Source organism: Xenopus laevis, chromosome 7L (genome assembly GCF_017654675.1).
Source record: "Xenopus laevis strain J_2021 chromosome 7L, Xenopus_laevis_v10.1, whole genome shotgun sequence".
Lineage (NCBI taxonomy): Eukaryota > Metazoa > Chordata > Amphibia > Anura > Pipidae > Xenopus > Xenopus laevis.
In genome coordinates this window covers 64,866,683-64,880,209 of record NC_054383.1, presented here as the reverse complement: position 1 = coordinate 64,880,209, position 13,527 = coordinate 64,866,683, and the positions used below count along the sequence as shown (strand labels likewise).

The following is a 13,527-nucleotide window of genomic DNA, read 5'->3' as shown; positions in this document are numbered from 1 at the left end:
GAAGCTATAATGGGAAAAGACAACTCTTATCCTCATAGCCCCAAGAGGCCCCTGATGAACCCGTCAATCCTCAGACTGACAGCATGGCTCTTGAGACCCAGATCCTGGAACGTAAGGGTTTTTCTGACAAGGCGGTGAAGGTAATGTGGGCGGCTTGAAAATCAACAATGGTGTAACCAGAAAAACAAGACTTTAAGAAGCTGTCCATTCCCTGGCTATTAGAATTCCTACAGGATGGGCTATCCATGGGTCTCTCCCTAGGATCTCTTAAATCACAGATCTCCGCTCTGTCCATGCTTTTCCAAAGACGCCTGGCTCTCTTACCCAATGTAAGAACCTTCATGCAAAGAGTAGCTCCTATAGCCCCCCTAATTTGGGCTCCCATACCCACGTGGGACCTCCCCTTGGTTCTATGAGCACTTCAAGAGACACCCTTTGAACACATGGCTTCCATTCCCTTGAAGTTTCTCACCTTTACGGCTGTTTTTCTAATAGCTGTTGCTTCAGCAAAAAGAGTGTCGGAACACAGTGCATTGTCATGCGAGACTCTATTCCTTACTTTCCATCCAGACAGGGCGGTACTTCGTACTGTACCATTGTTCCTACCTAAGGTGGTGTCATCCTTCCACTTAAACCAATAAATCACAATTCCAACCTCTGTCCTGCAACAGCCAACTGCAAAGAATGGATATTACACACACTGGACCCCGTATGTGCCCTCAAGTTCTTCACAGAACACATGACATACATACCGATACCATTTTCATTCTACCCTTGGGCCAGCACCAAGGCACACCGCCTCCAAATCCACTATATCATGCTGGATCAAACAAACCATCTAATAAGCCTATACTTAAAGGGGCAAAATACCTCCCCTCAAAATCAAGGCACACTCAACCAGAGGGATGAGCACTTCTTGGGCCTTCTGAAACCAAGCCTCAGCAGAGCAGCTGTGTAAAGCAGCTACGTGGACTTCCATCCACTCCTTTGCAAATTGTTACCATTTTGACACCTTTTGGTTTCTGACACCCGCTTCAGGAGGAAGGTTCTTCAAGCTGCAGTGGTATCTTCCATGTAGGCCTATCCTTCCCTCCCTTATTCAGGGGACAGCTTTGGTACATCCCCATTGTCCCTGTGTTCCCCAAGCAGATGAAGGAGAAAAAGTCGATTCAACGTTAAATCTCTTACTCTCCAATCGCTTGGGGTAAACCCCTCCAGTAGTCGGAGATCTAAGCAGTTTGTACCACAGGAAATGATAACATTTTAGAACATAATTTTTCACTGATAGTTCTGCTTTTGTTAGTAATTGACACTTGAAGTTCCTAAACCTGATTGTTTTGCCAACCTGGCTGTCCCTTCTTAACCTGTCAGAGTTTCTGATGCTAACACACTACTGCTGCACAAATATGTCAGCCCCCTCATAGAGAAACAGGGTAGTAAGAAAGGTAATGTAAAAGCATCCGGCAAATACTTTTATGCCAAAATTATAAATAGCATTCAAAGACAATGTTATGATATACAATAAAAAAGGTTATTTTCTGATGTCAGTATCTCTTTAAAGCAGGTGCTTGTTTTTGAATTTCTGGTTTCGGGGCAAGTTTTGGTTACATAAAAAACAGGTGTACTACCAAGCAGAGCCTCCTATAGGCTGCCAGTCCACATAGGGGCTACTAAATAGCCAATCAGAGCTCACAATTAGCACCCCAAGAAGCTTTTGCACACTTGTGTTGCTCTTCAACTTTTTTTTACATATGGCTCACGGGTAAAAAAGCTGAGGATTCCTGTATTAGGGTATAAAAATTCACATGATGTGTTTAGAGATTTCGGATGCTTCCATCAGAGATACTGCAATCAGAGTGTATTAGAATACTAAGCGTAATGCTATTATAAATCTCAGAATTTTTTTACCTGAAAATACCAAGCACATTTTTGGTTAAGCAGAAACTGCACAAATCATCTTCAGGGTGGCTGATTATTTAATGATTTGCTCATTGCTATAAGGAGCTGGCATGTAAATTTTTACACCAATCAAGTCCTTAGGACTTATTGTCTAGTGCATGTGTCCCTGAGCTCAGATGGATGCAAAGATGTGTGCATATTGAGCCTATTCATTGAAGTTACTTATGTCCAAATACACTGCTCACATGTTTGCATTGCTGTTGAACATGGCTGTATTTCCAGGGTGCCCACTGCTGACTGCATCAATAGGTGAAACAGATTTGAGGCCAGAGAATAACACACCAATGCTGTTTTAATGCTGAATTCCCGGAAGTGACCCTTCCCCCAAACACAAATTTTAGCAACAACATGTGCACATTTGACTAACAGACACTAAAGCAAATGTATTTGTTTTGACATATGGGAAGCAAATGCAATTGCGACCAAACGTAGTGGCGTATTGGCTGCAATAACACGAGAGTGATGGGAAAAAAACTGAATTTTTTGCTTTGAAATAGATAAACGCAGACTTAAGCATGAGCAATAATAGTCCTGTATATAACAAATATGAAATCTGAAACTATTTTAATTTTTTGTTAGATATGAGCTTCAAAGAACAATCATTGGAGGGGGCAGAAAGGGAAATTTTGTGTGTGAAACTGAAACGGGATCCGGCATATGGACTAGGTACTTGTTATTCAGTATGTATTTATTGAAGCACTAAAGAAAAAATTAAATTAACATTCAAGTGTCTTTTGTGATGTTTCTTCCACCCAACATGTAGTTTATGTCATTTTAATATAAAGAAAAGATGTGCCAGAACAGTGCGATAGCGGTAGTAAAAGGGATATTATTTTGTGATTCAGGGGCCTATTTATTAAACCTCGAATTTTTCTGGTTGAGTTTTTAAAGGGGGAAACTCAATTTTTTAGAGATTTAGTATACCCCAAAGCTGCTAAAATCAATATCTGAAAATACTCCAGCTAAAACCTGTCCAGTTCATGTAGAATACAATGGCAGATTTCCCTGCAGATGCTTCATGACATTGTGATATGTGCCAGTATTTGTTCATTAATCCAATAAATTCGAGTTGTCACTGCGACAATTTGATGAAGTCAAGTTTTCATAGTGTTGATTTGAAAAAGTCGTACTAATTGAGGCATGATTTTTTTCTCAACAATTTTTTGCACCAAATTTTCTAGAAGAATTATTGCTAAATAAAGGTGATTCGGCTTTGGGAGTTTGGTTGAATTTATTAGAGTAAGAAAAAGTCGAGTTTTATTAAATACCCCACATAGTGTTAAAGCCTATATTCTGCTTTGGCATTCTTGTTGGATAAATCATTTTACAGAGATAACCGAATTTGAAAATTATGCCAGCCTCCTCCTTTGCCCCATATTAATTTGTCAGACTATGGGAACGATGAGAAAATCTATATGATGTTTTAGCATGTAACTCCATTAGTCTTGCTATAAGTCTAAGGAGAAATTTGGAATTACATTAGGGCATACATCTCATTACATTTAATCTGCTCCAATTATTTTGTCTGCAGGATTTATGATTGTTGGAGGAGAGAACATTGGGAAGCTTGATCTAGGAATTTTTGTAGCATCAGTTATTCCTGGTGGACCAGCTGAACGTGATGGGCAAATTAAAACTGGTAAAAACAAGTGTAGTTTTCTTTGAATGCAACATGTTAAACTATTTCTTCCATATATAATCTTCTTTGTTTAGCCAGTGAGATTTGTCTGCAGGCTCATCTTCCCACAGTTTATTCATTGTGGCCTCTGTGACAGCCTCTGTGACCTATACTTTTAAAATACCCTACCAGTTGAGCTGCTACTATAGTTCAGCCTGCTTATACTGTGATTATGGTCTTAGCTCCTAATTATACATATGGGTGCCACCTGTCATGATGTGACCATGGCAATCCTTTTTGTTTTCTTTTAAATCATGTCGGATCCTGTTATGATTTCTGGTTTTGGTTTTGTGGTGGGAATGTCTACCAAAATAATTTAAAAAATTTATTTTTGGAAATTAAAAAAAATTGAAATTGCATCTGAAAACTGTTTCTCACTTTTGCTATTTCTTTAAAGGGGTTGTTCACCTTTGAGATAACTTTTAATATGATGTAGAACTCAAAATTTTTGAGTTATTTGGCTTTTTATTCAGCAGCTCTCCAGTTGGCAATTTCAGCAATTGGGATGCTAGGGTCCAAATTAGCCTAGCAACCATGCATTGATTTGAATAAGAGACTGAAATATGAATAGAAGAGGGCCTGAATAGAAGGATCAGTAATAAAAAGTAACAATAACAATGAATTTGTAGCCTTACAGAGCATTTGTTTTTTAGAAGGGAGTCAGCAACGCCCATTTGAAAGCTGCAAAGAGTCAGAAGAAAAAGGCAAATGACAATACAACTATGAATAATAAATAAGGAAAACCAATTGAAAAGTTGCTTAGAATTTGCTGTTCTATAACATAATAAAAGTTACCTTAAAGGTGAACCATCCCTTCAAAAGCTAGCCAGTCTACAGAAAGAAATGTAACAGAAATCAGCTCCTCCAGACAATTTTCACTTTGCATACTACAGCACACAGAGCATACAAGGCATGGTAACTATAGTAAGGATCAACAGTGGCAAGGGACAGACAGAAATTATTTTCAACTAATTTACAAATGGCCTACAAATAACTTTAAAATCTTTTGTTTTTTTTAAAATGTAATCTATGTTAGAAAGTTGCTTAGAATTACATTAAATTTTTTGGTTGACATTTCTTTCAGCTATATATTCTGTGCAGAAGTTATTAAGTCTTCTATACCATTATTCCTTTTATACATTATTTGGGAGAATGCAATGTTTCGTTAGCACAAAAAAAGCTTGCATAGACCATTGCGAACGACCAAATGGCTTTTGAAAACATGCGCAGTGTATGTTATAAAATGTCTTAATATTTAATGGAACTCCAGAGCAGGTGTTAAAGCTAACATTTGCTTAGCAATGTAATATTCACCAGTGAATGATTTCACATTGTGAGCAGCACTAAACATTCAAAAAAACGCAGTTTTAAGTATTGCATTTTCAATTACATTCCCCCTTTAGTCTGTTAAAGATAGGGCAGCATCCTTAAAGGAGAACAAAACTTTATCCCATCCTCAGCCACTTCCAACACCACTCCCCACAACAGCTATTTTGTTTAAACGTGTCCCTGTAGGCCTACCATACCTCTGAAGAGCTGCATAGCACAGTTTAAATGTGGTTTAAAGGTGCTGTCTCCTCTTCTGTTAGCTCACTGACACAGATCTCAGTGCACATGCACAGTTGAATCTACGTCCTGAATCAGCTTTGATTATGCATGGTTCTGTCTTCTGGTTCTGTCTCCTGAAACAATAAATGCGGAAGTCAGCTGATTAACAGTCCTGGTGGAGTCTGACTTCTGACACATTGTTTCAATGAACCAAAAGTGAGTGCAATTATCAAAATGACATAGACATAAAAGTGGCATGCAAAGTTCAAAACAAAGGTCTCTGCATTCTGTTTCATAGTGACTGCCTCCATGACTAGTGTTGGTTGCATTTGTCACCGGCAGTAAGGACATTTCTGGGGGACAGAGCAGGGTGTGCTGTACACCTAGCAATGTTTTTTTTAAATCTGGCATGAGGTGTAGAGCACAGCCAGAAAAGAGGTGCTCTAGCACATCTGCCTGGGGTCATCGTAAATTACCACTTTACTGCTTTCATTAGTTACATTTACAAATATCATTTTAATTGTTGATTGATATATACTGGAAAGTTGTTTCGTGTTATATTTTTTCTATTGTGCAAAAAAGGGGAAAATTTAAATCATACCTACTGAAATTATATTTTCCTGGTTACTATGGGCAGTGTACACACCTATGGGTTATTCCACCAAAACTAATTATGGCTCACAGCTTATTTATTTGAAGAACACATTGCTTCTGAGACTTTTTCTGTGTCCTTACCCTCTTGGGAAATGGATTTTCTTTTTTCTGATATGCCAATTTTATGCAGTTAACCAAGCAGTAGATGTAGAGTCTTCCAGACTCTTTCTGTTGCACACTTGAATGACAAACCTACTTTTCCAAGAACTAGTTCTGTCAATGTAAACAGACAAGCATGTCTAGAGTCTGCCACCTCTTTTCTTCATCTGAAGTTGGCTTTGGAAAGAAAGAGGAAAGAACTGTCTTATGATTGAGATGAAATGCTGAAACTACGTTTGCCACACATTCTAGCACTGCTCTTAACACCAGGAAACAACACATGAGACCCTCCCAAAAAAGAGAGCTCATAATCAGCACAAAGAAAATATATAGGCAAAGAAAGAGCTTACCAACAAAACCTATAGAAATTAATGTAAATGTCCTCCATGGTAAAGAAAGTGCAAAATTTTAAATTTGAGTTAAAATAAAACAACCTCAGACTGGCTAAGTCACCATCAATCAGAATGACACAACTGAAACCAGAAGACCCATGCATCCCACATCCCACAGAGCTAAGCAGGATGTGCTGCACTACTAACAGCCCAATCTAAAGGTGCCACTCACAGAACCTGGTTTAATATGCATGCTACAACCAAAATACAGCACTCTTCATACTGAATAATTCAGTGCATGTCAGAGAAAGAAAGTATTAGCCCCCCGGGCTGCCATAAAAAACAAGGATTGGCCAGCTGACCTCCTCTATGAGGATGTACACATACTAAACCCTTCCGGGCAGAGAGGCTGGGCCACAAAACATAATTATTTAGGAGTTTTTAAAATCTCCCAAAACCATACATCCTACAGCAAACAAGGGCAAACAGAGCTTTGGGGGGGGGGGTTATGTGATTATCTGGGGGTAGGGTTAAAAAATGGAGGAGGAATAACCCAGAGGTGGTAAGGCTGCCAACGTACTGCAAAGTTGCTTAGAATTAAATGTGCTTTCCTCATGCTAAATGTTATGTTTAGGTTTCTTTCTCCTGTAATGTACTGCACATAAACATAAAAAGGCATAATCAAGCGAGTACTAATAAAATATTTATTTCTTTCCTGCTTTCTCACAAGGTGGACGTTTGATTTCTGTGAATAACATTAGCCTGGAAGGAATGACATTTAAAAGTGCTGTGCAGATTTTGCAGACATGTGGTGAAGAAGCTGAATTTATTCTGTCCCAAGAAAAAGGTGCTCAGGCAGGCATTAAAATATACGTATAATAGACAGAATTTTACAAAACATTTGACTAACTTCTGGTTACCAACAATTTTATTATTTTCATTGTATACTCTTTCTTTTCATAGCTGCACATAGTCACATAAAGAGGCAAATCTCCAGCATATCATGTGAAGGCACTGAACGGAGCAGTGTTACTTTTGGCACGCACAGTTCATCATGTGGAGCTGCTTATGGTTCATGTTTTCCATGTGATCCAAAGAGTACTGGTACCTATGGTATGTTTTGTGGCACAGAGAATGAGCCACGGGAAGCATCACAGAGTGAGAAGCCTGAGGTTTGTTATGCAATAAAAAGCATGTTAAAATGGCTTGCTACAAAGCTGATTGTAAGGAACTGACAATGGAAAGCTGTGCACACTCTTATTTACTTATGTATGTGCTTAAAGGGATACTGTCATGGGAAAAAAAATTTTTTTTCAAAATGAGTCAGTTAATAGTGCTGCTCCAGTAGAATTTTGCACTGAAATCCATTTCTCAAAAGAGCAAACAGATTTTTTTATATTCAATTTTGAAATCTGACATGGAGCTAGACATATTGTCAATTTCCCTACTGCCCCAAGTCATGTGACTTGTGCTCTGATAAACTTCAATAACTCTTTACTGCTGTACTGCAAGTTAGAGTGATATCAGTCCCTCCCTTTTTCCCCCCAGCAGCCAAACAAAAGAACAATGTGAAGGTAACCAGATAGCAGCTCCCTAACACAAGATAACAGCTGCCTGGTAGATCTAAGAACAACACTCAATAGTAAAAACCCATGTCCCACTGAGACACATTCAGTTCATTGAGAAGGAAAAACAGCAGCCTGCCAGAAAGCATTTCTCTCCTAAAGTGCAGGCACAAGTCACATGACTGGGGGCAGCTGGGAAATTGACAAAATGTCTAGCCCCATGTCAGATTTTAAAATTGAATATAAAAAAATCTGTTTGCTCTTTTGAGAAATGGATTTCAGTGCAGAATTCTGCTGGAGCAGCACTATTAACTGATGCGTTTTGGAAAAAATGTTTTTTCCCATGACAGTATCCCTTTAATGGTCACCAGACTATACAAGTTTGTCCCCAATGCAACTTAAAATAGAAAATGGTATTAAACCTTAACAACTGTCATAACATTGTCTCCACATGTACTTATAATTTTAAGTGTTTATAAATGTTAATAATACTTTTAAAATATGTTTTAAATTTGTTGTAAATTAAGTTTTTGTCTGGTACTTTTAGAATGCCTTTCTGATCCCCCTATAAGGGGGCTGCCATATCAGGTTTAGCAACTTCAATTAACAATTGCTTCCAAAAGCACAACTGTCAAAGAAAAAACCTATCAACATGACCTATAGATAAGTTTTGATGTACATAAATATTTTAAAGAGTAATTTTTAGTGTCAGGATTACTTTAAGGCAGGTATAGTTTTCTCAAACAGAAAGGAGCTGGTTTCCCAATAAAGAGTTATGCAGAGGGTACGACAGTCCATGTGATTCTTGTTTATCTAGAAAGAACGTTATATATATATATATATATATATATATATATATATATATATATATATATATATATATGTATATGTATATGTATATGTATATGTATATATATATATATATATATATATATATATATATATATATATATATATATATATATATATATATATATATATATATATGCTAATAACAACTGCAATGATTTTTCTTCATACTTTAGGATGCAATTGGAAGAGATAGCACTGAATTAAAGCCAGGTGATGTGTTCTCTGTGCAATTGAAGAGAGATGGTGGGAGCTTTGGTTTCAGTGTCACGGTAAGTTTACCAATTTTAGTGGACTTCTATTCAAGAATTTGTATCAAGTATTTGCATCAGTTATTGCAACAACGCTAATGGAAAATTGAACTCTTTGGAGACCACAAGTCTCCAAATTAAATTTTTCAGTGAATTATTTTATATAGTCCTGGGTCTTCACTAACATGGGCCTTCATTAATTTACCAGCAAACACTGCTTGCGTTATTTATAACTGGCATAATCCTAGAGATCTAATTCTAAAATTAGCCTACATGTCCCATACTTTATATAATAAATAGTTTTATATCTAAAGTTAGATTTATTTTTCAGGGAGGTGTGAACACCAGTGTCCGGCATGGTGGAATATACATAAAAAACATAATTCCTTTAGGACCTGCAAACTTGAATGGACAAATCAAGAAGGGTAAGTATGATTAAGAGGTAGTGTGTATAAACCTACTGCACATAGTTTACCTTGGCCTCTTGTAATGACATTGCTATTTATTCTGATCACAGTCACATATATGTCTCGGGGATTCAAAGATTATTAGATTCAGATTAGATTAGTAAAATTCTATACAATTATCTGAAAAATAGAAAATGTAAAAAAAGAAGGCTAGTTAATACAAAAAAGCCAGCAGCATGTGCTTAAGAACACCGGTACAAAGGGTTACTTTGGGCATTGTGACATAGATATTTGTTAGATTGGGAGGTGACACCAAATATTTGTTATGATAACCTCACCCTAATAAAAATGCATTTTATTTTATCAATGCAAAAATCCAGTAAAATGATTGATCAGTTCCTTAATCTTTGTTGTCAATTTGCTGCTGAGGGGTGCTGATCTCTAAATATCCTTTAGACCAGAATGTTGATCGACTGCTCAAATCAGTCAAACACATTCTGACAAACTGACACAAGTATCTTCTGTAATACATTAGTCAATACACCTTTTCCTGTCAGGAAAAATTGATAAATTGGGGAAATGTTGAATTTATGGGAATCTTACTTGATTCTTCATTACAATATTTGATACATTTGCCCCTTATATAAATAAAGTAAAGTAATGCACCTTCATATGTTGGTTATCCAAAATTATATATAAAGTTGTTAGAATGTATTCATACATTATACACATTAACCATACATAATGTGCACAGTAGTGGGAAGAATATTTTACAACAGCTTAAAAAATGAATAGATTTCTTCCACAAAAAATGTGTCTATATGATATATTTCTACAAATACTACTATAGGGATAACAATTCAATACTACTATACTTTAGGGATAACAGTTCAAGTCGAATAAATGGCTTTTAAATAGTAAATATTTCTGTACACACTAGAGTTAATTGCTCTGTAGACAACTGCAGAATGCAAAACATTTAAATAAGTTCTAAAATCAACTATAATTTTGTTATGATACCAGACTTTGTTTGTTTTTGCAAGCAATTGTTAGTTGAAGTTTCTAAACCTGACTATTTTGCCAACCTGACTGTCCCATCTTAGCCAGTTAAAGTTTCTAATGCTAGTGGACTCCTGCTGCACAAATATGGCAGCCCACTCATACAGGAACATGGGGCATCAGACAGGTGATAGCATTGTACAAATACTTTATAGCAAAGTTATAAATAGCTTTCAAAGGCAATATTATGATAGATGTAAAAAGAGTTTACTTTCTGGTGTCAGTATCTCCTTGATTATCCAACTTACAGGCAGCACCATTTTCCACAAAATGTCATGGTCTTACATGTATTTTGCCTGGCTACATGTTGATCTGAGACAAAACTATAGTAATAGACCCTTGAAGAGAAACAAAACTAATAAAATGTACACTTTTTATGTGTATGGACATTTTTTATGTGGTGTAAAAAACTGCAGAATAATTCGGCACACAGCAAGATATTGACGTGTAAAAAAAAAAGTGGTGTAAAAATGACGTAATTTTTTTACGTACTTTTTCTTTCAGCAACTTACACCAGAACAAAGGTCTGAAGCAGTGTAAAATAACGATGGAAAATCTGGTGTTCACATGGTGTAAAATATCACACACCTTGATAAATTCACCATTTATTTTACATAGCTTTTTACACAGTTTTTCTGGCAATTTTTTTTACACATAATAAATTATTTTAGCATAATAAATAGGCCCCTATAAGTCTGCCACAAGCCATCTTAATCCAAGTTCTCTGCTATTCCAGGAGATTGTTTGCTTGAAGTTAATGGAGTTCATATGCTTGGATTCACCCACCGGCAGGCTGTAGAATGTATCAAAAATGCTGGAGAGGTAATTTGTCACAATTTGTAATACTTTATAGTTTTTCAAGTGGTCGGCGCTAATGTGGTTTTCCCCAAGGTGTCTAGAATCAGAAAAGTACAATGCTGTAAACTATTAATTACCTTTAGAAACTGCTCATTACCTACTTTACTAGGAAGCAGTACAGCAGGATTTCCTAGCCCAGGCAGCAGTCTGCATCCTAATCACTATGTTTTTTTTTTTCAGCCAGAATTTTAACAATAGGGACAATAGATCTTGACGGGGCAGAAGTAAAACCCTGACATTTTAGTTTCAAACTATATTTGCAGAGCAGGTCATCTTCCATCCATTGGGCATCCTATATGTTTGTCCATATATAGATATTTAAACTTTCCAACTGTGTCAATGTCACCCCAGTCTCATCATAACACTCTCTAAAATGGGGAAAAGGTGAGATCTCAATTTTTCAGAGTAGTCCAAAGGCAAACAGCATGCCTAGTGCACGTTATTTTATGTATTCAGTCATTCCCAGACATTGGTAGCGCATTGGTATAGGGTACTGCAATCATCATGATGTGAGTCATTTAATCCTGTTGAAGAATTCCTCTTTCCAGTGTTTCATTCTGGCAGCTCAGTAATTCAGGTTCAAACTCTGAACTGTTTGCAATTTGCTATATTTGTTGGTACATTTCTCAGCAACATCTTAATTCAATTCAGTATCAATTAACAGCCAACTATTACTTAAAATAATATTTTGTGTATATTACTTTTGAAGTTGTTGACTGTAGTCCTACAAAGAGGAGGCGATTTGGAAAATACAGCTTCAGGAAGTGCCTATGAATTTCCAGAATCTACAAGGACCACACCAAGCTTCTGTGAATCCAGCAGTAAATTTTATGTTTCTAAAGGTAAAAAAGTCCAAATGTTACAAAATTGATGTAATAAAATAGGTCACTAATAAAGGCCAACTAAAGCTCTAAACTTTTTTATTCTTGTGGCTGCAATCATAGCAATGCAATACCAGCGTATTGCAGTGATAAATTATAGTTGACCATTTATTGGGACCCACCCAATACAACTTGATGTTCTGTGTATGCAAGTAGTACAAAAGTAACTAAATTACCTTTCCTGAAACTAACCTTGCATGAAGTCAGGAAAAAATGAGTATAGTCCATAATCGTCCAATTGTACGTAAGTCTTAAGTGATTCTTTTATAACACCACCCTCACTTGAATATACTAAAATTCTAATTAATGTCTGTATAAATTTTGAGTACAAATTGTGGGTTTTTTTGCAACAGCAGATATTTTTCATTTACGGAAACGTTAAGTTTCAGATGAAATAATTTTCATCTAATTTTTTTCTCACAGTGTGTTTTTTTTCCTGAAAGTTACTAAAACCTTGTTTTAATATTGGGGGATTTTATTACTTGCTCTGTGATGGTGAAAACTATTTTAAACCATTGCAAGATTGGAGAAAGTTGTCCTACATTATTGAAAAAATATAAAATATCAAAGAGTTTTCATCAATTGGGAAGTCTTACCCTGATTAGAATATATATGCATACATTTTTACATGAACATACTTGTCAAATAATAAAGATAATTTATATTTTAATTTACTACCACTTCCTTGGTTTATCTTTCAAGCAGGCAGTAGACCAAGAAGGCATTGTATCTGTTAATCTGGGGGCCATTGTGTATATAACCATGTGATTAGAGGCCATGTGCATCTGTAGAATTTTCTTGACCTGACACTATTTTAGATGTTTAGCTTTGCTGTAGTACCACAAGGATTTTTTTTTTGGCGTTGTGACCACTAAAAATGTGATATCAAACAACCAAAATTACCAACTATTGCTCCATCAGGGTAAAACACCAATACTCCATAAAACAACAATTCTCTGTGTCTGCAACCTGGTAGATGCAGTGGCTCCATTTTTACCTGTAGCACTTTCCATATGCATTATAAGCATTAACTTTGCCAATGCCTAATAACATTTAAAGCATATGAGTTTATGGTGTCTGTCTTAACAGAAAATACCTTTGAGGTGACTCTAAGAAAGAATTTGGGTGGATTGGGATTCAGCTTTGTACAGACTGAAACTGGTGCATCTGGGAGAGTTGACAACATCATAAGGATAAAAAGGCTGTTCCAGGGCCTACCGGCACAGGAGAGTGGACAGATCGCAGCTGGAGATGTCTTGCTTGCTGTGAATGGACAGTCTACCCAAGGAATGAATTATAAGGTACAAATATTGGCTCTTTTCTGTCATAAAACACAAGGGTTTTGAAATCCTATAAGGTCCAGGCTATAGGTGCCAATAAACAGTTT

At 36.4% G+C, this 13,527-nt stretch overlaps 1 protein-coding gene across 1 annotated transcript in view; it reads left to right on the top strand.

Annotated features, from left to right (window-relative positions):
- LOC108696337 (FERM and PDZ domain-containing protein 2) overlaps positions 1 to 13,527 on the top strand; it is an 86,763-nt gene that overhangs the window by 37,667 nt on the left and 35,569 nt on the right. The window contains exons 18-26 of the mRNA XM_041569122.1: positions 2,539 to 2,625; positions 3,491 to 3,598; positions 7,001 to 7,117; positions 7,234 to 7,442; positions 8,861 to 8,956; positions 9,267 to 9,360; positions 11,138 to 11,223; positions 11,969 to 12,101; positions 13,230 to 13,441. Coding sequence (XP_041425056.1) covers positions 2,539 to 2,625; positions 3,491 to 3,598; positions 7,001 to 7,117; positions 7,234 to 7,442; positions 8,861 to 8,956; positions 9,267 to 9,360; positions 11,138 to 11,223; positions 11,969 to 12,101; positions 13,230 to 13,441 — 1,142 coding nt within the window. The remainder of the gene's footprint in view (positions 1 to 2,538; positions 2,626 to 3,490; positions 3,599 to 7,000; positions 7,118 to 7,233; positions 7,443 to 8,860; positions 8,957 to 9,266; positions 9,361 to 11,137; positions 11,224 to 11,968; positions 12,102 to 13,229; positions 13,442 to 13,527) is intronic.